The sequence below is a fragment of the Oncorhynchus masou genome, chromosome 19, assembly GCF_036934945.1.
Source record: "Oncorhynchus masou masou isolate Uvic2021 chromosome 19, UVic_Omas_1.1, whole genome shotgun sequence".
NCBI classification, from domain to species: Eukaryota; Metazoa; Chordata; class Actinopteri; order Salmoniformes; family Salmonidae; genus Oncorhynchus; species Oncorhynchus masou.
This window is the reverse complement of record NC_088230.1, coordinates 20,409,974-20,435,891: the sequence shown is the minus strand read 5'-3', so window position 1 is coordinate 20,435,891 and position 25,918 is coordinate 20,409,974. Positions and strand designations below refer to the sequence as shown.

Sequence of the window (25,918 nt, the reverse complement as noted above, 5' to 3'; positions counted from 1 at the left end):
GATAAAAGACTCCAGCTTCAGAGATTTTGCAATTTGTTCCAGCTATTGGCAGCAGAGAACTGGAAGGAATGGCAGCCAAAGGAAGTGTTGGCTTTGGGGATGACCAGTGAAATATATCTGCTGGAGTGCGTGCTATGGGTGGGTGTTGCTATGGTGGCCAGTGAGCTGAGATAAGGCAGGGCTTTACCTAGCAAAGACATATAGATGACCTGGAGCCAGTGGGGTTGGCAGGGGATATATAGTGAGAGCCAGTCAATGAGAGCATACAGGTCGCAGTGGTGGGTAGTATATGGGGCTTTGGTGACAAAACAGATGGCACTGTGATAGACTACATCCAGTTTGCTGAGTAGAGTGTTGGAGGCTATTTTGTAAATTACATCGCCGAAGTCAAGGATCGGTAAGATGGTCAGTTTTACGAGGATATGTTATAGATTTATAGATTTAAGTAAAATTCCTCTGTCTAATTACTTGGTTTACTCGTGGTTCAAATTTGTACACTTGTGGTACAGGCGGTAGGTAGCCTAGAGGTTAAGGGTGTTGGGCCAGTAACTGAAAGGTTGCTGGTTTGAATCTCTGAGCCGACTGGGTAAAAAAAATCGGTTGATGTTCCTTTGTCTAAAGCACTTAACCATAATTGCTCCTGTAAGTCGTTCTGGATAAGATTGTCTGCTAAATGACTCAAATGTGATAAAGCTCTAGTGTTGACAGACCATGACCTAGAATATGCCTTCAACCTCTGAATTTCAACATTAGCAGTACATAGATGGAATATGTATATAAGTTTGGAAAAATTAAGGGAGAATACACTGCTCAAAAAAATAAAGGGAACACTAAAATAACACATCCTAGATCTGAATGAATGGAATATTCTTAATAAATACTTTTTTCTTTACATGTGTGACAACAAAATCACTTAAAAATTATCAATGGAAATCAAATTTATCAACCCTGGATTTGGAGTCACACTCAAAATTAAAGTGGAAAACCACACTACAGGCTGATCCAACTTTGATGTAATGTCCTTAAAAAAAGTCAAAATGAGGCTCAGTAGTGTGTGTGGCCTCCACGTGCCTATATGACCTCCCTACAACGCCTGGGCATGCTCCTGATGAGGTGGCGGATGGTCTCCTGGACCTGGACTAAAGCATCGTGGACAGTCTGTGGTGCAACGTGGCGTTGGTGGATGGAGCGAGACATGATGTCCCAGATGTGTATGTTGACCTGTTTAAAGGTCTTACTCACGTTGGCTATGGAGAGCGTGATCACACAGTCGTCCGGAACAGCTGATGCTCTCATGCATGCCTCAGTGTTGCTAGCCTCGAAGCGAGCATAGAAGTGATTTAGCTCGTCTGGTAGGCTCGTGTCACCGGGCAGCTCGCGGCTGGGCTTCCCTTTGTAGTGTGTAATAGTTTGCAAGCCCTGCCACATCCGACGGGCGTCGGAGCCGGTGTAGTATGATTCAATCTTAGCCCTGTATTGACACTTTGCCTGTTTGATGGTTTGTCGCAGGGCATAGCGGGATTTCTTGTAAGATCCCGGGTTAGAGTCCCACACCTTGAAAGCGGAAGCTCTACCCTTTAGCTCAGTGCGAATGTTGCCTTTAATCCATGGCTTCTGGTTGGGGTATGTACGTACAATCACTGTGGGGACGATGTCCTCAACGCACTTATTGATAAAGCCAGTGACTGATGTGGTGTACTCCTCAATGCCATCGGAACAATCCCGGAACATGTTCCAGTCTGTGATAGCAAAGTAGTCCTGTCGTTTAGCATCTGCTTCATCTGACCATTTTTTTATAGACCGAGTCACTGGTGCTTCCTGCTTTAATTTTTGCTTGTAAGCAGGATTCAGGAGGATAGAGTTGTGGTCGGATTTACCAAATGGAAGGCGAGGGAGAGCTTTGTACGCGTCTCTGTGTGTGGAGTACAGGGATCTGGATTTTTTCCCCCTCTGGTTGCACATTTAACATGTTGCTAGATTGATTTAAGATACCTGCATTAAAGTCTCCGGCCACTAGGAGCGCTGCCTCTGGGTGAGTCGTTTCCTGTTTGCTTATTTCCTTATACAGCTGACTGAGTGCGGTCTTAGTGCCAGCATCTGTCTGTCGTGGTAAATAAACAGCCACAAAAAGTATAGCTGAGAACTCTCTAGGCAAGTAGTGTGGCCTGCAGTTAATCTCAATATACTCTACTTCAGGAGAGCAAAATCTAGAGACTGCACAGCGAAGAGCTGCTGACAAATGCAGGAAAGTGTTGTTTGAATGAATGCTTATGAGCCTGCTGCTGCCTACCACAAAGAAATACAAGCCTTGGGTCATTAATATGGTCAAATAGGGAAACTATCATTTTGAAAACAAAACATTTATTCTTTCAGTGAAATATGGAACAGTTCTGTATTTTATCTAACGGATGGCATCCCTAAGTCAAAATATTGCTTTTACATTGCACAAACTTCAATGGTATGTCATACTTATGTACAATTCTGGTAAATTAATTACAGTCTTCACACAGTTCGCAACGAGCCAGGCGGCTCAAACTGCTGCATATACCCTGACTCTGCTTGCACAGAACGCAAGAGAAGTGACACAATTTCCCTAGTTAAAAGAAATTCACGTAAGCATTATTAACTAAATACGTGTCACACCCTGACCATAGTTTGCTTTGTATGTTTCTATGTTTTGTTTGGTCAGGGTGTGATCTGAGTGGGCATTCTATGTTGGATGTCTAGTTTGTCTGTTTCTGTGTTTTTGGCCTGATATGGTTCTCAATCAGAGGCAGGTGTTAGTCATTGTCTCTGATTGGGAACCATATTTAGGTAGCCTGTTTTGTGTTGGGCTTTGTGGTGATTGTCTATGTCAGTTGCTTGTGGTCAGCACAGTTCTTATTATAGCTTCATGGTCGTTATTCGTTTGTTGTTTTTGTATTCAGTGTTCAGTGCTTTCTTTAATTAAAACATCATCAGGAACACATACCACGCTGCATTTTGGTCCTCCGATCCTTCTCGCCTCTCCTCTTCAGATGAAGAGGAGGATGCCCGTGACAATACGCAGGTATAGAAATATATATTTGTGTATTGGTTTTATGAAAGGCATTGATGTTTATGGTTAGGTACACATTGGTGCAACGGCAGTGCTTTTTTCGCGAATGCTCTTGTTAAATCACCCGTTTGTCGAAGTAGGCTATGATTCAATGACAAATTTACAGGCACTGCATTGATTATATGCAACGCAGGACAATATATATATCATCAACCATGTGTAGTTAACTAGTGATTGTGTTAAGATAAGTTGCTGGAGGAAATGGGTACAAAAGTATCTAAATCCACTGTAAAACGAGTTCTATATCGACATAAGCTGAAAGGTTGCTCAGCAAGGAAGAAGTTACTGCTCCAAAACTGCCATAAAAAAGGTAGACTACAGTTTGCAACTGCACATGGGGACAAAGACCGTACTTTTTGGAGAAATGTCCTCTGGCCTGATGAAATAGAAATAGAACTGTTTGGCCTTAATGACCATTGTTATGTTTGGAGGAAAAGGGGGAGGCTTGCAAGCCGAAGAACACCATCCCAACCGTGAAGCACGGGGGTGGCAGCATCATGTTGTGGGGGTGCTTTGCTGCAGGAGGGTTTGGTGCACTTCACAAAATAGGTGGTATCATGAGGAAGAAAATTATCTGGATATATTGAAGCAACATCTCAAGACATCAGTCAGGAAGTTAAAGCTTGGTCGCAAATGGGTCTTCCAAATGGACAATGACACCAAGCATACTTCCAAAGTTGTGGCAAAATGGCTTAAGGATAACAAAGTCAAGGTATTGGAGTGGCCATCTCAAAGCCCTGACCTCAATCCTATAGAAAATTTGTGGGCAGAACTGAAAAAGCGTGTGCGTGCAAGGAGGCCTAGAAACCTGGCTCAGTTACACCAGCTCTGTCAGGAGGAATGGGCCAAAATTCACCCAACGTATTGTGGGAACTTGTGGAAGGCTACCTGAAACGTTTAACCCAAGTTAAACTATTTAAAGGCAATGCTGCCATAAGAAAACGCTTAACAATTCATAAAATGGCCATACGGACTATTTACATTGACACCCCCCACCCTTTGTTTTTACACTGCTGCTACTCGCTGTTTATTATCTATGTGTAGTCACTTTACGACTACCAACATGCACAAATTACCTTCTTGTAAATTACTATCTTGTACCCCCGCACATTGACGGTACCTGTTTCCCCTGTTTATTGCATCGTTATTGTTAGTTTATTGTGTTACTTTCTTGAACTGCATTGTTGGTTAAGGGCTTGTAAGTAAGCTTTTCACTGTAACACCTGTTGTATTTGGCACATGTGACAAATTAACTGGATTTTGATTTAAATGTTTAAGGATACAGCTTAAATCCCATGACTCTTTTCCTCACATCCCCACCATTGTTACGGCAGCCTGAGTAGTTAACGCACCGTTTAATATGTGCGTGACTCTGAGAGCCGAACACAAATTGAAATGGGTTCCAGGCTTGTCACAGTCTACACACTCTGGCGTGCTGAAAACAAGAGTGACTTGACACCCTGTGACAGCGCTCACTGCTGCAAGCCGTCTCAGTGCTTTTTAAATTTGCAACTCTAATAGTCCTCTCCGTGTGTCTTCTTGACCATGGCACTTTGGAGTGGACGCAGACTGAGTCAGCTCAGAGAGCCACCCTGTAAATGTCATGTCAGTATGTACTCTCCATGGCTCACATTGTTGTTTGAATTGGCAGAGCCTGGGTAAACCTGTATATTTTCCTTGGCTGTCGCTCAGAGCCCTATAAGAATCTGAGATCCCTTTGATTTGTGCGTGGGCTGCTTCTTGGCCAGTCTGTGACACTGTAGATGAAAGAGACAAGCTGGTCTGAGCAGGATCCAGGATGGACGTCTCTCTGCCCTCCACTCCCAGAGACAATGGTCCTATTGTGGGGTGGGTGTGATGGCTGAGCCCTGGGGCTGGGTGGGCCTCCTGGACCCAGCATGGGAGTGGAGGCCTGGGTGATAACGTAGTGGCACAGGATGCTACTGGGCTCTGGCTTGGTGTCTACTCAAACAGTCTGACACTGTGTCCTCATCAGGAAAGAAGACAGCTGTTGTGGGCCTACTGAGTGTCCCTGCCAAGGCATAGCTAGACCAGACCAGAGCTGGGTGGACAAAGTGTTTGATTCTCCCCAGAGAGGCCTCTAGTGATGTCAAAAATACCCAGGCCTATGAATGGGATTGGAACTAATCTGTGTGTCTGTCACTGGTTAGAGAGTACTTTCTAATATGCAGGAGAGAGACGACAATGGAGAAAGAGTTTCTCTGAGTTCGTAATGATTTCATCAGGCCGACAATCATGTGTAAATCTGCTTCTTGTTAGCTAGACACTGTCAAAAACACTCACATTCCAGCTCTTTCAATAAGTGACTCATATAGGACAAAATGATGTTGACTCGATCTGAGTGTGATACTGCATAAAGTTTGTTTCGTTAATGACAGAGGCACGGACTGTCTGCAGCACAAAGACTCTCAGCGCCTGTCCTGCTCTGCCCTGCCCTGCACAGTGTCTGTCCCTGTTAGGGTGATTCTCTAAAATATATGCCTCTAAGCCCTAACCATACTACTTTTACCTGGTTGTCTTTTAAGGTTCCCTTTATCTTAATCAATTCCATATTCTTTGACAGATGCCTGCAAATATGTGTCCTGCCTCTAGACACATTCGGAGAGAGATGAGAGAAATTGATGTACACTACTATTTGCTTGAATTTTGTAGTGGTTGTCTTGCCTGTGTGTATGTGGTACCCACTGAGAATTATCCCACTATGACTGTATATCACATCCTCGGGGTATTTCTTATAAAAAGCTGATTGACAAAGACAGCCGAGGAATGCACTACAAATGATGATAATATTGGCAGTTTAATGATTCAATGAGATTTACTTCATCCATGAGAGGATTCCAGCTGCAGGAATGTAAACAGTTGTCCAGCTTCACAGAGCTTCAACAGCCACAGCAATCACTCAAACAGCTTGTTCTCCACTGACATACAGCAGACACACATAACTCAACATAACACAAGAAGCAACGGATCACTCGTCCTTGTGAACAATGCTTTGTAGGATATACTGTAGCTCAAACATCTAACTTTAACTTTATATATTGGATGGCTCCGTAAGCGTGTTCTGATGTTGCAGTATGTAGAGTGTGGTCTAACAGTAACTGGTGTAGTATGTGAATTGGATTTCTTCCTTTAAACTGAGCAATAAAAGAAACGTCCTCTCAATGTCAACTGCGTTTATTTTCAGCAAACTTAACATGTGTAAATATTTGTATGAACATAACAAGATTCAACAACTGAGACATAAACTGAAGTCCACAGTCATGTGAATAATGTGTCACTGAACAAGGGGGGGGAGTCAAAATCAAAAGTAAGTCAGTATCTGGTGTGGCCACCAGTTGTATTAAGTACTGCAGTGCATCTCCTCCTCATGGACTGCACCAGATTTGCCGGTTCTTGCTGTGAGATGTCACTCCACTCTTCCACCAAGGCACCTGCAAGTTCCCAGACATTTCTGGGGGGAATGGCCCTAGCCCTCACCCTCTGATCCAACAGGTCCCAGACGTGCTTAATGGGATTGAGATCCGGGCTCTTTGCTGGCCATGGCAGAACACTGACATTCCTGTCTTGCAGGAAATCATGCACAGAACGAGCAGTATGGCTGGTGGCATTGTCATGCTGGAGGTTCATGTCAGGATGAGCCTGCGTGAAGGGAACCACATGAGGGAGGAGGATGTCTTCCCTGTCACACACAGCATTGAGATTGCCTGCAATGACAACAAGCTCAGTCCGATGATGCTGTGACAAATCAAATTTATTTCAATAGCCCTTCTTACATCAGCTGATATCTCAAAGTGCTGTACAGAAACCCAGCCTAAAACCCCAAAAAGCAAGCAATGCAGGTGTAGAAGCACGGTGGCTAGGAAAACCTCCCTAGAAAGGCCAAAACCTAGGAAGAAACCTAGAGAGGAACCAGGCTATGAGGGGTGGCCAGTCCTCTTCTGGCTGGGCCGGGTGGAGATTATAACAGAACATGGCCAAGATGTTCAAATGTTCATAAATGACCAGCATGGTCAAATAATAATAATAATCACAGTAGTTGTCGAGGGTGCAGCAAGTCAGCACCTCAGGAGTAAATGTCAGTTGGCTTTTCATAGCCGATCATTAAGAGTATCTCTTCTAGACGTCGACCGATTATGATTTTTCAAAGCTGATACCGATACCGATTATTGGAGGCCCAAAAACGCAGATACCGATTAATCGGGCGATTTTTATTTTATTTGTACTAATGACAATTACAACAATACTGAATGAACACTTATTTTACCTTAATACATCAATAAAATCAATTTAGCCTCAAGTAAATAAACACAGGACACGCTAGATAATATCATCAACCGTGTGTAGTTAACTGGTGATTGATTGTTTTTTATAAGATAGGTTTAATGCTAGCTACCAACTTACCTTGGTTTACTGCATTTGCGTAACAGGCAGTCTCCTTGTGGAGTGCAACGAGAGAGATGCAGGTCGTTATTGCGTTGGACTCGTTAACTGTAAGGTTGCAAGATTGGATCCCACGAGCTGACAAGGTGAAAATCTGTCGTTCTGTCACTAAACAAGGCAGTTGAACCCACCGTTCCTAGACCATCATTGAAAATAAGAATGTGTTCTTAACTGACTTGCCTAGTTAAATAAAGGTATATAAAAAATAAAAAATAAATAGGCAAATTGGCGCCCAAAAATACTGATTTCCGAATTTTATGAAAACTTGAAATCGGCCCGAATTAATCGGCCATTCCGATTTAATAAGTCGACCTCTAATCTCTACCGCTTCTGCTGTCTAGAGAGTTGACAACAGCAGGTCTGTGACAGGTAGCACGCCTGGTGAACAGGTCAGGGTTCCATAGCCGCAGGCAGAAGAGTTGAAACTGGAGCAGCAACACGGCCAGGTGGACTGGGGACAGCAAGGAGTCATCATGCCAGGTAGTCCTGAGGCATGGTCCTAGGGCTCAGGTTCTCAGAGAGAGAGAAAGAGAGAATCAGAGAGAGCATACTTAAATTCACACAGGACACCGGATAAGACAGGAGAAGTACTCCAGATATAACAAACTGACCCTAGCCGCCCAACACATAAACTACTGCAGCATAAATACTGGAGGCTGACAGGAGGGGTCAGGAGACACTGTGGCCCCATTCAATGATACCCCCGGATAGGGCCAAACAGGCAGGATGTAACCCCTGTTATGTACTTGAGTGAAGACCCAAAAGCGGTTTTAACAGAAAACAGAGTTCTTTAATGAAAAACAGGAATGGCATAAATCCTCTTCCAACGTTGACAATGGAACAAAAAGAACGTAGTATAGTGCAGGATGCACCTGCCAGGCAGACTCCGACAGGATAGGACAAGGTGGAAGCAAACGAGACGACAGCTTGCTTCTGGCATCAAAAACACAAACAAGAATCAGACACTGAAAGTAGCAGGAACAGAGAGAGAAATAGAGACCTAATCAGAGGGGGAAGAGAGAACAGGTGTGAAAGAGTGAATGAGCTAGTTAGGGAGATGTAGAACAGCTGAAGAATGAGAGACAGAGAAGGTAACCTAAAAAGACCAGCAGAGAGAGACAGAGTGAAGAGAAAGGACAGGAACAGACATAACAAGACATGACAGTACCCCCCCACTCACCGAGCGCCTCCTGGCGCACTCGAGGAGGAAACCTGGCGGCAACGGAGGAAATCATCGATCAGCGAACGGTCCAGCACGTCCCGAGAGGGAACCCAACTCCTCTCCTCAGGACCGTACCCTCCCAATCCACTAGGTACTGATGACCACGGCCCCGAGGGCGCATGTCCAAAATCTTACGAACCCTGTAGATGGGTGCGCCCTCGACAAGGATGGGGGGAGGGACGAGCGGGGGCGCGAAGAACGGGCTTAACACAGGAGACATGGAAGACCGGGTGAACGCGACGAAGATAGCGCGGGAGAAGAAGTCGCACTGCGACAGGATTAATGACCTGGGAAATACGGAACGGACCAATGAACCGCGGGGGCCAACTTGCAGAAGCTGTCTTAAGGGGAAGGTTCTGAGTGGAGAGCCATACTCTCTGACCGCAACAATATCTAGGACTCTTGGTCCTACGCTTATTAGTGGCCCTCACAGTCTGCGCCCTATTACGGCAAAGTGCCGACCTGACCCCCTTCCAGGTGCGCTCGCAACGCTGGACAAAAGCCTGAGCGGAGGGGACGCAGGACTCGGCGAGCTGAGATGAGAACAGCGGAGGCTGGTACCCGAGGCTACTCTGAAAAGGAGATAGACCGGTAGCAGACGAGGGAAGCGAGTTGTGGGCGTACTCTGCCCAGGGGAGCTGTTCTGACCAAGACGCAGGGTTACGAAAAGAAAGACTGCGTAAAATGCGACCAACAGTCTGATTGGCCCGTTCGGCTTGACCGTTAGACTGGGGATGAAAGCCGGACGAGAGACTGACGGAAGCCCCAATCAAACGGCAAAACTCCCTCCAAAATTGAGACGTGAACTGCGGGCCTCTGTCGGAAACGACGTCAGACGGAAGGCCATGAATTCGGAAAACATTCTCGATAATGATCTGAGCCGTCTCCTTAGCAGAAGGGAGCTTAGCGAGAGGAATGAAATGAGCCGCCTTAGAGAATCTATCGACAACCGTAAGAATAACTGTCTTCCCCGCTGATGAAGGCAGTCCGGTGATGAAATCTAAAGCGATGTGAGACCACGGTCGAGAGGGAATGGGAAGCGGTCTGAGACGGCCGGCAGGAGGAGAGTTCCCAGATTTAGTCTGCGCGCAGACCGAACAAGCGGCGACAAATCGACGCGCGTCACGTTCCCGAGTGGGCCACCAGAAACGCTGGCGAATGGAAGCGAGCGTACCCCGAACGCCGGGGTGGCCGGCTAACTTGGCAGAGTGGGCCCACTGAAGAACGGCCGGACGAGTAGGAACGGGAACGAACAGAAGGTTCCTAGGACAAGCTCGCGGCGACGGAGTGTGAGCGAGTGCTTGCTTTACCTGCCTCTCAATTCCCCAGACAGTCAACCCGACAACACGCCCTTCAGGGAGAATCCCCTCGGGGTCGGTGGAGACCTCAGAAGAACTGAAGAGACGAGATAAAGCATCAGGCTTGGTGTTTTTTGAGCCCGGACGATAAGAAATAACAAACTCGAAACGAGCGAAAAACAGAGCCCAACGAGCCTGACGCGCATTAAGTCGTTTGGCTGAACGGATGTACTCAAGGTTCCTATGGTCAGTCCAAACGACAAAAGGAACGGTCGCCCCCTCCAACCACTGTCGCCATTCGCCTAGGGCTAAGCGGATGGCGAGCAGTTCGCGATTACCAACATCATAGTTACGTTCTGACGGCGATAAGCGATGAGAGAAAAACGCGCAAGGATGGACCTTGCCGTCAGAGAGAGAGCGCTGAGAAAGAATGGCTCCCACGCCCACCTCTGACGCGTCAACCTCAACAACAAACTGACTAGAGATGTCAGGTGTAACAAGAATAGGTGCGGATGTAAAACGATTCTTAAGAAGATCAAAAGCTCCCTGGGCGGAAACGGACCACTTAAAGCACGTCTTAACAGAAGTAAGGGCTGTGAGGTGAGCTGCCACCTGACCGAAATTACGGATGAAACGACGATAGAAATTAGCGAAGCCCAGAAAGCGCTGCAGCTCGACGCGTGACTTAGGAACGGGCCAATCAATGACAGCCTGGACCTTAGCGGGATCCATCTTAATGCCCTCAGCGGAAATAACGGAACCGAGAAAAGGGACAGAGGCGGCATGAAAAGTGCACTTCTCAGCCTTCACATAAAGACAGTTCTCCAAAAGGCGCTGGAGGACGCGTCGCACGTGCTGAACATGAATCGAGAGAGACGGTGAAAAAATCAGGATATCGTCCATGTAAACGAAAACAAAAATGTTCAGCATGTCTCTCAGGACGTCGTTAACTAGTGCCTGAAAGACAGCTGGAGCGTTAACGAGGCCGAAAGGAAGAACCCGGTATTCAAAGTGCCCTAACGGAGTGTTAAACGCCGTCTTCCACTCGTCCCCCTCCCTGATGCGCACGAGATGGTAGGCGTTACGAAGGTCCAATTTGGTGAAAAACCTGGCTCCCTGCAGGATCTCGAAGGCTGAAGACATAAGAGGAAGCGGATAACGATTCTTAACTGTTATGTCATTCAGCCCTCGATAATCCACGCATGGGCGCAGGGACCCGTCCTTCTTCTGAACAAAAAAAAACCCCGCTCCGGCGGGAGAGGAGGAGGAGACTATGGTACCGGCGTCGAGCGAAACCGACAAATAATCCTCGAGAGCCTTACGTTCGGGAGCCGACAGAGAGTATAATCTACCCCGGGGGAGTAGTTCCCGGAAGGAGATCAATACTACAGTCATACGACCGGTGTGGAGGGAGAAGTGGCCTTGGAACGACTGAACACCGTGCAGATCGTGATACTCCTCCGGCACCCCTGTCAAATCGCCAGGCTCCTCCTGTGAAGAAGAGACAGAGGAAACAGGAGGGATAGCAGACATTAAACAGGTCACATGACAAGAAACATTCCAGGATAGGATAGTATTACTAGACCAATTAATAGAAGGGTTATGGCGCACTAGCCAGGGATGACCCAAAACAACAGGTGTAAAAGGTGAACGAAAAATTAAAAAAGAAATGGTTTCGCTATGATTACCAGAGACAGTGAGGGTTAAAGGCAGCGTCTCACGCTGAATCTTGGGGAGAGAACTACCATCTAAAGCGAACAAGGCCGTGGGCTCCCTAACTGTCTGAGAGGAATGTCATGTTCCCGAGCCCAGGTCTCGTCCATAAAACAGCCCTCCGCCCCAGAGTCTATCAAGGCACTGCAGGAAGCAGATGAACCGGGCCAGCGGAGATGGACCGGAAAGGTAGTGCGTGATCCAGAAGGAGAGGCCTGAGTAGTTGCGCTCACCAGTAGCCCTCCTTTTACTGATGAGCTCTGGCTTTTACTGGACATGAGGTGACAAAATGACCAGCGGAGCCGCAGTAGAGACAGAGGCGATTGGTGATTCTCCGTTCCTTCTCCTTGGCCGAGATGTGGATACCCCCAGCTGCATAGGCTCAGCATCTGAGCCGGCGGAGGAGGGTGGCAGTGATGCGGCAGGTGGCAGTGATGTGGAGGGGAGCAACGGAGAACGCGAGCTCCTTTCCACGAGCTCGGCGACGAAGATCAAACCGTCGCTCTATGCGAATAGCGAGGGCTATTAAGGAGTCCAGACTGGAAGGAACCTCCCGGGAGAGGATCTCATCCTTAACCTCGACGAGGAGACCCTCCAGAAAACGAGCGAGCAAAGCCGGCTCGTTCCAGTCACTAGAGGCAGCGAGAGTGCGAAACTCAATAGAATAATCCGTTATGGATCGATTCCCCTGACATAGGGAAGACAGGGCCCTGGAAGCCTCCTCCCCAAAAACAGAACGGTCAAAACCCGTATCATCTCCTCCTTAAAGTCCTGAAACTGGTTAATACACTCAGCCCTCGCCTCCCAGATTGCCGTGCCCCACTCACGCGCCCGTCCGGTAAGGAGAGAAATGACGTAGGCGATGCGGGCTGCGCTCCTGGAGTAAGTGTTGGGCTGGAGAGAGAACACCACATCACACTGAGTGAGGAATGAGCGGCACTCAGTGGGCTCCCCAGAGTAACAGGGCGGGTTGTTGATCCTGGGCTCCGGAGACTCGGAAACCCTGGAAGTGGGCGGTGGATCGAGGTGGAGTTGGTGAACCTGTCTTGTGAGGTCGGAGACTTGGACGGCCAGGGTCTCAACGGCATGTCGAGCAGCAGACAATTCCTCCTCGTGTCTGCCTAGCATCGCTCCCTGGATCTCGACGGCGGAGTGAAAAGGGTCCGGAGCCGCTGGGTCCATTCTTGGTCTGATTCTTCTGTTATGTACTTGAGTGAAGACCCAAAAGCGGTTTTAACAGAAAACAGAGTTCTTTAATGAAAAACAGGAATGGCATAAATCCTCTTCCAACGTTGACAATGGAACAAAAAGAACGTAGTATAGTGCAGGATGCACCTGCCAGGCAGACTCCGACAGGATAGGACAAGGTGGAAGCAAACGAGACGACAGCTTGCTTCTGGCATCAAAAACACAAACAAGAATCAGACACTGAAAGTAGCAGGAACAGAGAGAGAAATAGAGACCTAATCAGAGGGGGAAGAGAGAACAGGTGTGAAAGAGTGAATGAGCTAGTTAGGGGAGATGTAGAACAGCTGAAGAATGAGAGACAGAGAAGGTAACCTAAAAAGACCAGCAGAGAGAGACAGAGTGAAGAGAAAGGACAGGAACAGACATAACAAGACATGACAACCCCACCCACTTTGCCAAAGCACAGCCCCCACATCACTAGAGGGATATCTTCAACCACCAACGTACCATCCTGAGACAAGGCAGAGTATAGCCCACAAAGATCTCTGCCACGGCACAACCCAAGGGAGGGCGCCAACCCAGACAGGAAGATCGTCAGTGACTCAACCCACTCAAGTGACGCACCCCTCCTAGGGACGGCATGGAAGAGCGCCAGTAAGCCAGTGACTCAGCCCCTGTAATAGGGTTAGAGGCAGAGAATCCCAATAGAGAGAGGGGAACCGGCCAGGCAGAGACAGCAAGGGTGGTTTGTTGCTCCAGAGCCTTTCCTTTCACCTTCACACTCCTGGGCCAGACTCCACTCAATCATATGACCCACTGAAAAGATGAGTCTTCAGTAAAGACTTAAAGGTTGAGACCGAGTCTGCATCTCTCACATGAATAGGCAGACCACTCCATAAAAATTGAGCTCTAAAGGAGAAAGCCCTGCCTCCACTGTTTGCTTAGAAATTCTAGGGACAGTTAGGAGGCCTGCGTCTTGTTACCGTAGCGTACGTGTAGGTATGTACGGCAGGACCACATCGGAGAGATAGGTAGGAGCAAGCCCATGTAATGCTTTGTAGGTTAGCAGTAAAACCTTGAAATCAGCCCTTGCCTTAACAGAACCGCTCCAGACCATGAGGGACCCTCTACCTCCAAATTGATCCCACTCCAGAGTACAGGCCTTGGTGGTCCTTCCACGATAAACTTCCTTCCACAAAACCGCAACTCGTCAGTGAAGAGCACTTTTTGCCAGTCCTGTCTGGTCCAGCTATGGTCGGTTTGTGCCCATAGGCAACGTTGTTGCCGGTGATGTGAGGACCTGCCTTACAACAGGCCTGCAAGCCCACAGTCCAGCCTCTCTCAGCCTGTTGCGAACAGTCTCTGCACTGATGGAGAGATTGTGCATTCCTGGTGTAACTCAGGCAGTTGTTGTGGCCATCCTGTACCTGTCCCGCAGCTGTGATTTTCGGCTGTACCGATCCTGTGCAGGTGTTGTTACACATGGTCTGCCACTGCAAGGATGATCAGCTGTCCGTCCTGTCTCCCTGTAGCTCTGACTTAGGTGTCTCACTGTTCGGACATTGCAATTTATTGCCCTGGCCACATCTGCAGTCCTCATGGCTCCTTGCAGCATGCCTAAGGCACGTTCACGCAGATGAGCAGGGACCCTGGGCATCTTTCTTTTGGTGTTTTTCAGAGTCAGTAGAAAGGCCTCTTCAGTGTCCTACGTTTTCATAACTGTGACCTTAATTGCCTACAGTCTGTAAGCTGTTAGTGTCTTAACGACCATTCCACAGGTGCATGTTCATTAATTGTTTATGGTTCATTGAACAAGCGTGGGAAACCAGTGTTTAAACTTTTTACAATGAAGATCTGTGAAGTTATTTGAATTTTTACGAATTATCTTTGAAAGACAGGATCCTTTTAACAATTAAAGTACAGTGAAATTTTTATGCTCTGCGCTCCAATAGTACAGATTTAAAAAATAAAAAAGTGAATGAGACAATAATAGTAATAATAATATATACACATGGGCAGGGTAAGTTTCTTTTGGGTGAAAGGCTCGGAGGTAAGTGAATGAAACATTAATAAAAAATGCTCAGGTGAGAGTGCTCAGGTGTTTAGGGGTTTCCGTTGGTGCTACTACGGTGGAGAGTCCAGACCAGGTCTCCACCGTGCGCATTCCCCCTGAATATGCCGATTTGGCTCTCGCATTCTCTAAAAAGAAGGTGACTCAATTACCGACTCATCCACGTGGCCATTGTGCGATAGATCTCCTGGTAGATGCTGCACTTCCCAGGAGTCACGTGTATCCCATCACAAGCGGTGGCTATGGAGACATGTCTCCGAATCCCTGCGTCAGGGGTACATTCGGTCCTCCACTTCACCCGTCTCCTCGAGTTTCTTTTTTTTGAATAAGGATGGAGGTTTGCGCCAGTGTATTGACTATCGGGGTCTGAATCAGATCACTGTGAGGTATAGTTACCCGCTACTACTCATAGCCATGGCGATTGAGTCAATGCACGGCGTGAGCTTCTTCACCAAACTAGATCTCAGGATCGCTTACAACCTGGTGTATATCCGGGAGGGAGACGAGTGGAAGACGGCTTTCAGTACCACCTCAGGGAACTATGAGTACCTTGTCATGCCGTATGGGTTGATGAATGCGCCATCAGTCTTCCAAGCCTTTGTAGACGAGATGTTCAGGGACCTGCACGGCCAGGGTGTGGTGGTGTATATTGATGACATTTTGATATACTCCGCTACACACGCCGAGAATGTGTCCCTGGTGCGCAGTGTGCTTGGTCGCCTGTTGGAGCATTGACCTGTACATCAAGGCTGAGAAGTGCCTATTCTTTCAACAGTCTGTCTCCCTCCTAGGGTATCGCATTTCCACCTCAGGGGTAGAGATGGAGAGTGACCGCATTTCAGCCATGCGTAATTGGCCGACTCCCAACACTTTAAAGGAGGTGCAGATGTTCTTAGGGTTTGCCAACTACTACCGGAGGTTTATCTGGCATCGGGTAGCGGCTCCCATTACCTCAATGCTGAAGGGGGGCCCGGTACGCTAGCAGTGGTCAGCTGAGGCGGACAGGGCCTTTAGTCACCTGAGGGCTCTGTTAAACTTCTTGCGACTCTCAAACCCGGATCCGAGAGCGTAATCATTGCCTCAAACTAACTAGCATAACGCAGCGGACATAAATATCCCTAGAAACTCTTCCTATTCATGAGAATCACAAATGTAATATATTGAGACACAGCTTAGCCTTTTGGTTAATCACACTGTCCTCTCAGATTTTCAAAATATGCTTTACAGCCAACACTAGACAAGCATTTGTGTAAGTTTATCATAGCCTAGCATAGCATTATGCTCTGCTAGCAGCAGGCAACATTTTCACGAAAATAAGAAAAGCAATCAAATTAAATCATTTACCTTTGAAGAACTTCAGATGTTTTCATTCAGGAGACTCCCAGTTAGATAGCAAATGTTCCTTTTTTCCAAAAAGATTATTTTTGTCGGAGAAATAGCTCTGTTTGTTCTTCACGTTTGGCTGAGAAATCGTCCGGAAAATGCGGTCACTACAAAGCCAAACTATTTTCCAAATTAGCTCCATAATATCGACAGAAACATGGCATGTTGTTTAGAATCAATCCTAAAGGTGTTTTTCATATCTCAGATTTTCAGGGGCGGCAGGGGTAGCCTAGTGGTCAGAGCTTGACTAGGAACCGGAAGGTTGCAAGTGCAAATCCCCGAGCTGACAAGGTACTAATCTGTCGTTCTGCCCCTGAACAGGCAGTTAACCCACTGTTCCTAGGCAGTCATTGAAAATAAGAATTTGTTTTTAACAGACTTGCCTGGTTAAATAAAGGTCCAATTAAAAAAAATATATATATATTTTTTTAATCTATTCGATAATATATCCACCGGGACAATTGATTTCTCATTAGAAGCGATTGGAAAAATGGCTACTTCTGTACTTTACACAAGATTTTCTGCGGGAGCCATCATGTTACCACTTGCTCAATGTGGTCCCTTACGGCTATTCTTCAACATTAAATGCGTAAAAAGACGTCACAATGCTGTAGACACCTTGGGGAATATGTAGAAAGCGTAAGCTCATTCATAGCCCATTCACAGCCATATAAGAAGTCATTGGCATGCAGCGCTTTCAAAATATAGGGCACCTCTTGATTGAATTTTTATCTGGGTTTCGCCTGTAACATCAGTTCTGTTGCACTCACAGACAATATCTTTGCAGTTTTGGAAACGTCAGAGTGTTTTCTATCCAAAGCTGTCAATTATATGCATAGGTCGAGCATATTGTCGTGACAAAATATCCCGTTTAAAACGGGAATGTTTTTTATCCGAAAATGAAATACTGCCCCCAGAGTTTCAAGATTAACCTTGGCTCATCCGTGCTGGCCCATCCGGCTCCCTCTTTGGCGTTCATAGTGGAGGTGGACGCGTCCGAGGCTGGGATAGGAGCTGTGCTCTCTCAGCGCTCAGGTACGCCACCGAAGCTCCGCCCCTGTGCCTTCTTCTTGAAGAAGCTCAACCCAGCGGAACGAAACTATGTAGTGGGGGACCGGGAGCTGTTGGCTGTCAAAGCCTTGAAGGCATGGAGACATTGGCTTGAGGGGGCTAGACACCCCTTTCTCATCTTGACTGACCACCGCAATCTGGAGTACATCCGGGCAGCAAGAAGACTGAACCCTCGCCAGGCAAGGTGGGCCATGTTTTTCACCCGTTTTGTGTTTACCCTTTCCTACAGACCAGGCTCCCAGAACATTAAGGCAGACGCATTGTCCCGGCTGTATGACAGAGGAGCGGCCCATGGATCCCACTCCCATACTCCCCGCCTCCTGCCTGGTGGCGCCGGTAGTGTGGGAGCTGGACATGGACATTGAGCCGGCGTTATGTGCAGAGCCCGCTCCCATCCAATGTCCCACTGGGCATCTGTACGTCCCGCCTGCTGTTCGCGACCGGTTGATCTATTGGGCCCACACGTCACCCTCCTCTGGTCATCCTGGGATCGGTCGGACAGTGCACTGTTTGAGCGGAAGGTACTGGTGGCCTACCTTGGCTAAGGACGTGAGGGTTTATGTTTCTTCCTGCTCGGTGTGTGCCCAGTATAAGGCTCTTAGGCACCTACCAAAGGTAAGCTACACCCCTTACCCGTTCCACAGCGGCCTTGGTCGCACCTGTCGGTGGATTTTCTGACTGATTTCCACTCTCACAGGTTAACACTGCGATCCTGGTCGTTGTGGATTGTTTCTCTAAGTCCTGTCGTCTCCTCCCTCTGCCCGGTCTCCCTATGGCCCTACAGACTGCAGAGGCCTTGTTTACACACATCTTCCGGCACTACGGGGTGCCAGAGGATATAGTGTATGATAGGGGTCCCCAGTTCACGTCTAGGGTCTGGAAGGCGTTCATGGAACGTCTGGGGGTCTCGATCAGTCTTACTTTAGTGTTTCACCCCGAGAGAAATGGGCAGGTGAAGAGAGTAAACCAGGATGTGGGTAGGTTTCTGCGGTCCTATTGCCAGGACTGGCCAGGGGAGTGGCCAGGGCAGACAGCGTTTATGGCACGATAATGCACAGCCCCATGTCGCAAGGATCTGTACACAATTCCTGGAAGCTGAAAATGTCCCAGTTCTTCCATGGCCTGGATACTCACCAGACATGTCACCGATTGAGCATATTTGGGATGCACTGGATTGACGTGTATAACAGCGTGTTTCAGTTCTTTATTTCCTTATATGAACTGTAACTCAGTAAAATCTCGGAAATTGTTGCATATTGCGTTTATATTTTTGTTCAGTGTATATACTATATATGCAGTATATATACATGTTGTGGCAAACCTCTTCAAGGTTATGAGCGTTTGTCACAAATTAAGTGTGAAACTGTCACCAAATCACCCCAGAATGAGAGTTCTTTCGAACAGGACAGTACCTGTGTGTTTGTTTCTCCGTCCTGGTCCACCCAGGCCATAGGCAAGGTCAAGGATAGCAGGGTTCGGTACACAAATCGTGGTTCTTGGTAGGTCCAGGTCCAAACGCCAACAGAAGTCCAAAACAGTCCAGCTCATACACAGTAAATCCAGTCAATATCTATTGTCTCTTTCTCTACGGTTCATAGATCCTTCCAGCCCTCTCCTTCTCCCTTCCTGGTTTTTCTTGACCCTTTATCTGTGGGTCGGCTCCACCTTCTGAAGGTTCCCCTTGCTTCTGGGACTTGTAGTTTTGGCGGTCGGCCATTTTGTGATGTGTAGTTCTGATCGGGGTGGCCATTTTAGTGATCGGGCAGAGCCCATTTATTAGTTCTGCTCTCACATATCTGCCATTTATCACTCGACCCCCTTCTTTGCCACAATGTATATATTAATACCATTTTGTTGTTGCTCTGTAATACTGCTACCCATCTATCAATTTTTTGAAGTTGACTTTAGCTAGCCCAGATAGGTTAAAATCTCCCAACCTCATTACTAGCTACCAAGAAGCCATTTCAGGTTATCAATCAAGTTAGAGTAGCTAGCTTGTCTATCTAGCTTAGCTGGCATGCCTACTGCCAAGTTTGGTAGATTTTAGAAAAGCAAGCAATAACTTACTGAATAAGACTCACATTCCTTTCATTCTTTTACTGAGACTTTAGCAGAGATACAGAGAAGCATATATTGTTTCATTAAAAAAATAATCTCCAGTCAGGAGGATATAGACAGCTCAAGAGGTATGCTTAGATATGCCCAGAAATTTTACATTGTGATTATGGGTAGATTTCAGGTGTTGGAAAAATGCAGAATTCTCCAACTTCCTAGCCCCCCTCCGGACCACCCCCAGCCATCCTAATGTACTTTGTGCCGCCTCAGTTTTTTGGGCTGCATGACAACCCTGATGACCATGCTTAAAACAGGACGGTCATGGATAATTAGCTATGCACACCCCCCACCCTCTCCCCTCCCCCTACAGCTCTAGTTGCCCCAGACTCATGGTTCTCCAGGGACTAGTTAACTTTATCAAGCCAATCATTGTGTTTATATTATTGTTAGTTCCAGGTCATTTGGTCATAGGGCCCTAACGAGTTATGGTGGGTATGTTTTGGTTTTAGATTTATAGTATATCCACTGGCAGAGTAGGTATGTAGCTGAAATAGGTATGGTTCTTTATTGAGGTATTGATATTATTCTTGTACAAGACAAAATGAAAAAGTACTATAGTATACTATGGTCTAAATACTGTAATAGTATTATATTTACATACTGTAGTATTTACTGTAGTGTTTTTGCAGACATGACTGTAGTATTCTATAGTATTCAGTAGTGTTTTTGTGGACATGAATGTAGTATTCACTGTAACGTCTCTGTGGACATGACTTTAGTATGCCATAGTATTCACTGTAATATTTCAGACTTTACTGTAGTATTCGCTGTAGTGTATTTGCAGACATGACTAGTATACTATAGTATTCACACTAAAGTTATTACAGGCATAAATGTAGTATACTGTAGTATTTTTGTGGACATGACTGTAGTATGCTGTAGTAACCTGCAGTCTAGGGTTGGCTAAAATGGCACAACTACTAGACTACACCACTTACTGTTTAATGAGGGGAAAACCACAACCAGAACATAAGACTCGCAGGTTCATGAAAAGCCACCTATTGAGTTGGTTCAATAGTTCTGAGCAATGCAATGGACCGGACAACAATTGTAACATCTAAACGTTAGACACGTTCTAGGCCCATTAAAGGGAAACAGCACAGAGGCATATATAAAGAACAAGCAAAGTTTATTAACTTCTTGCGTCGAGCAATCCCGGATCCGGGATTCTATTTATAGCCTCAAGCTCATTAGCATAACGCAACGTTAACTATTCATGAAAATCGCAAATGAAATGAAAAATAAATATATTTGCTCTCAAGCTTAGACTTGTGTTAACAACACTGTCATCTCAGATTTTCAAAATATGCTTTTCAACCATAACTAAACAAGCATTTGTGTAAGAATGTTGATAGCTAGCATAGCTATAAGCCTAGAATTCAGCCAGCAACATTTTCACAAAAACAAGAAAATCATTCAAATAAAATCATTTACCTTTGAAGAACTTCAGATGTTTTCAATGAGGAGACTCTCAGTTAGATAGCAAATGTTCAGTTTTTCAAAAAAATATTATTTGTGTAGGACAAATCGCTCTGTTTTGTTCACGTTTGGCTATGAAAAAAACCTGTATCCAGTTATAGCCTCAAGTTCATTAGCATAACGTAACGTTAACTATTTTTGAAAATCGCAAATGAAATTAAAAATAAATATATTTGCTCTCAAGCTTAGACTTGTGTTAACAACACTGTCATCTCAGATTTTCAAAATATGCTTTTGAACCATTGCAAAACAAGCATTTGTGTAAGAGTATTGATAGCTAGCGTAGCATTTAGCGTAGCATTTAGCGTAGCATTTAGCGGGCAACATTTGCACAAAAACCAGAAAAGGATTCAAATAAAATCATTTACCTTTGAAGAACTTCAGATGTTTTCAATGAGGAGACTCTCAGTTACATAGCAAATGTTCAGTTTTTCCTGAAAGATTCTTTGTGTAGGAGAAATCGCTCCGTTTTGTACATCACGTTTGGGTACCAAAAAAAAACAAATTCAGTCATCAAAACGGCAAACTGTTTTCCAAATTAACTCCATAATATCGACTGAAACACGGCAAACGCTGTTTAGAATCAATCCTCAATGTGTTTTTCACATATCTCTTCATTGATATATCGTTCGTTAGTCTCCTTTCTCCGGTGAATCGCTTGGAAAAAGGCGTGCAGTTGAAGATGACGCACCAATTTCGACGGAGGACACCGGGCGGACACCTGGCAAATGTAGTCTCTTATGGTCAATCTTCCAATGATATGCCTACAATTTGATTTGACCAAGTTCATTATGTTGTTTTGTAGTTAGAGGAATAGAAACAAAGTCAAATTGATTGTACAATTGAATACATGTTTGTGTCAAAAAATGGACATACATTTTCAAACGTAAGGATATTAAACTCAAAAGATACCCAAAAATTGAACAGTTGCTGAGTTTATTTGTCTGGATCAAGTGCCATTCTGTGACTTTGGTTAAGACGCCATCTTTTTGTTGTTGTGGTATCATTTTGGTATTGAGTATAGTGATGGTATCGAGTATCATGATACTAAACCTGGTATCATATCGAAGTCAAAATTCTGGTATCGTGACAACACTAGAGTGTGTAGTATAGTATTCTCCAGTACACTACAAAATCTAAATTCTAAAGTAAGTGCTAAATGATCTAGGGACACTACAGTGAGGAGTATAGGACTCTACAGTATACTGCAGTTTACTACCCACATTCTATCGTAAGTACTATAGTATTCTATAGTACAGTGTAGTTTTTTTTTTTGTGGGAGAGGACATCAGTTCTTATTGACAATAACACACTTCCACTAGGTGAAGAGTCCCTGCATACTGAACTCCTAGGACAGCCACAGAACATGAACTATTTTATTAAAAGGCTTGTTTAAGAATCAAAAGCTACGGTTGGTAATCAGGAACATGCATTGGGTGTGGGGATGTGAAATCCAATAACAGGAAAAGGAGAGGAGCGTGGTCTGTATTTTTCAGCCTCCTCTCCTCTTTAACTAGTTTGAGAGCAAACAGCTGACGACCACCTGGTTCTAGAGATGGTCTTGCACAGTAACATCCTGTAAAACCACATGATGCACCCGGACAGTGAGGCCTCTGGGAATAACAGGTCCGCCACCACACCCTCACAGGGATGTTTTACACATTGACTCTCCATATATTTTACAGACTCTCCCGTCTTCATGGTAAGTAGTCCAGTGGAGGAATGGGGTTGTTGACATCGCCTGCTGGCTGTGTCGATGAGCAGTCCAGTTTACTGGTCACCACACCCGTTTGCAATTTTGTTTGGCTCTAGTGCAAGGGTAAATGTTGCATGGGCGATTTTGAAATTCATACATTAGATATCCTTCGGGAATTGCTGTGTTATCTTGTGTGAGATCCCGAGTCCTCTGTGTTATATTGTGAGTTCTTGTTACTGTCCTGGTAGAGCAGGGACAGGTCAAGGTCATGTGAAGAGCCACAGTGAGTTCGGTTCCTCCAAGAATGAGGGATTGAATGCTAAAGGAGGGCAGACCTTCACCTACTCTATATTCACCCCAGTCCAGAATCCCACATCTCTTCTTAATTTATCCGTCTGGGTAACAAATCCATCTGTTTTGGTTTTGTGCTTTTTGGCACGTTGCCACGTTACTCTTCAAACCACATTAGAGCCGAATTCGCCGTCCGAGAATTCCTGCTTAATAACAATTAGGCTTATCTACGTGTGGAAATAACATACTGTAAGATAGACTGTCATTTTGGAATGAGAAAGTCTCTGTAGTTGAGTGCCAGCTTATTTTGGTTTTCAGCTCATTAACTTTCTGAACAATGTAAAATGAGAAGTAAATGTAAAGTCTCTTTGTGCAACCATGTAGGAAACATTTCCCTCATATTGAAATAATTAAATTAGTTCTGGTCCACAACACACACATAGGCAACAATTGTTTAATAGCCATGGAGAGGGATGAGAGGGATTCTGAACATGTGCGCTGGGAATTGGCCATTTCCTTCCATTTCCCCAACATTCTCTTTTTCTCAGATTGAGCAACATCACTTTTTTCTCGAACGTATAAGAGAGGATGTCGTCATTGCAGAGCTGAGAGGATTTAGTTTCAAAATATCTCTCTGGCTGACTGCACTGTTACCAAGGAACTTCACTCCAACAGAACATAAACCTTAAAAGCCTTGTTATAGAGGTTGTTTAAAATAGATCACTTCTCTGTCCTTTCCAAAGACATTAACAACAAACAGTCATTGCCAAAGGTATAAAAGAGACCACGACACTATCTTGCTGTTTTAATAGTAATACTGTAGTATACAACTCGAGTGTTATTAATCATCATCCCAGTGACAATTAAGTGATCCAATGCGGTGGATTGCATTGATAAATGTTCAGGAGCCATTTTCTGTAGTAAGTGTTGTTGATCTGTAGCATATTCTATCTGCTATGGAGATGTAGGAGATGTATAATTGAGCCTCTTGTATTTCTCCTCTCTTCCATGTGTCCTCCTCAGTGTCCAGGTCCCAGATGTCCTCAGAGAAGCAGGAGGCACTGATGGAGAACATGACCCGTATGGGGGACCGCTCTCGGGAGCTCCAGCAGTCCCTGGGTGACATCTCCTCTCAGGCAGACCTCCTGGAGAACATCTGGAAGCTGGAGAGCCTGTTCCAGAATCACAGTGAGTCCTTAAAGCAGCTGGGCCGGGCAGTGAGCGGCCTGGAGAGGGATATCAGGGATCTGCAAGGCCACTGCCAGTCGACAGACAACACCATGGAGCAGCTGGGGGACCGTGTATCCGTCCTGAACCGCTCCACCCAGAGGAACGTGAGTGGGCTCAGCAACCAGCTGGCCCATGCCTCGGTCTCGCTGCACAACCACGACCTCCTGCTGAGGAGCACAGCAGACCAGGTGAACCAGCTCAAGGATAGGCTGGAAGAGGTTGGCTGGACAATCGGCTCAGTCAACCACACGTTCACCAGCGACATCAGCGTCCATCACCTAAAGATCCAGGACCTGCAGGTGCAGATCAGCAATGCAAGCCAGGATGCACGGTACATGAGGGAGACACAAGTGCACATGGAAGAGACACTGAAGAATGAGGTAGAGATCCTCAGCACCATCACAGAGGACCTGAGGCTCAAGGACTGGGAGCACTCCAATATCCTCAAGAACATCACCTCCCTAGAAGGTAACGGCCCATCACTGATCACTGGCTAGAATGAAGTTTGTCATGATTAATCTCCCTATGATTCCTGAGCTCCTTAAGCAATGGTTAAGGACTATGTGAGATGAAGATGTTGATGTTGTATTGAGACTTGCTATCATACTCAATGACTTTCCTGGTTAAATAAATGCCAAATAAGTATGTCATGGTGTAATGTTAGCAGGAATTAGACAGAATTCAATGATGTGAATCCATGCCAAATAAGACTTACAATATCAATCAGATTCTGATTATATGTGAATGGGACAGTGTTTTATTTAGGCTGGAAACAATTGTGGGTTACATTTAGAAGCCTCCAAAACCAAGGAAATCAGCCCTGTCATTTGTTCCACTGCACATCCCATTTGCTTGTCATTAATCATTGGTTTAGCCAGGAAAGCTCCACACCTTGTCGTGGTAATTGGCATTTCTGGCCTGCCTCCTCTCCCTCCCTTCATCACTCCATCCCTCCATCCCAATGCCTTTAGCTTATGTTTCATGCATACCTTCCAATTAGGCAGTGGTGAACAAATGAGAAGGGAAAAAAACACATACATTTAAGCAAAGTTGAGAGGTGGATCAAGAAACTGATGTGTTGGTCTGAGGAGAGTGTGAGCATGGAAACATTTATAATCATCACACAGCCACTTAATTAACAGGAATGACCTCAGGAGTGACATGTTTGCTGTTTTAGTGAAGTGTCTTCTGGCTGGGAGGATCACTGTGTCTATTGCCTTCATTCTCATGGAAATGTAATTGTCATAATTTAAACATTGATCTAGCGCTAATTTCATTCACCAGTGGTGAAACAAAATAAGGAAACTTGAATGTTATTTTAATGGATCATTTGATAAATGGTTATCCTTAGTGTAAAAACAATATCAGCCACTTTAAATAGCCTAAACATGTTTGCTTTTTTAAAGCATCACAGCTTCATCAGAAAGCCAATGGTTTAAATAATCTATCTATCAAGTTGATACCAAATGTCTCAAAACTGATTGCATTGCAGGTGTTTTCCCTTGACATGCAAATAGGGAATTACCAACGTGTGTTTTTTGTCCAACCTACTCCGATTCAGAATTGCTGATCCATGACACAGCACCACATATTGGTGTTTAAC

The 25,918-nt window shown here is 45.6% G+C and overlaps 1 protein-coding gene across 3 annotated transcripts in view; it reads left to right on the top strand.

Annotated features, from left to right (window-relative positions):
• Positions 1–25,918, top strand: part of LOC135505974 (scavenger receptor class A member 5-like) — a 76,467-nt gene that overhangs the window by 19,303 nt on the left and 31,246 nt on the right. For all 3 annotated transcript variants that reach the window (XM_064925282.1, XM_064925284.1, XM_064925283.1), the window contains exon 4: positions 24,109–24,783. In XM_064925282.1, coding sequence (XP_064781354.1) covers positions 24,109–24,783 — 675 coding nt within the window. The remainder of the gene's footprint in view (positions 1–24,108; positions 24,784–25,918) is intronic.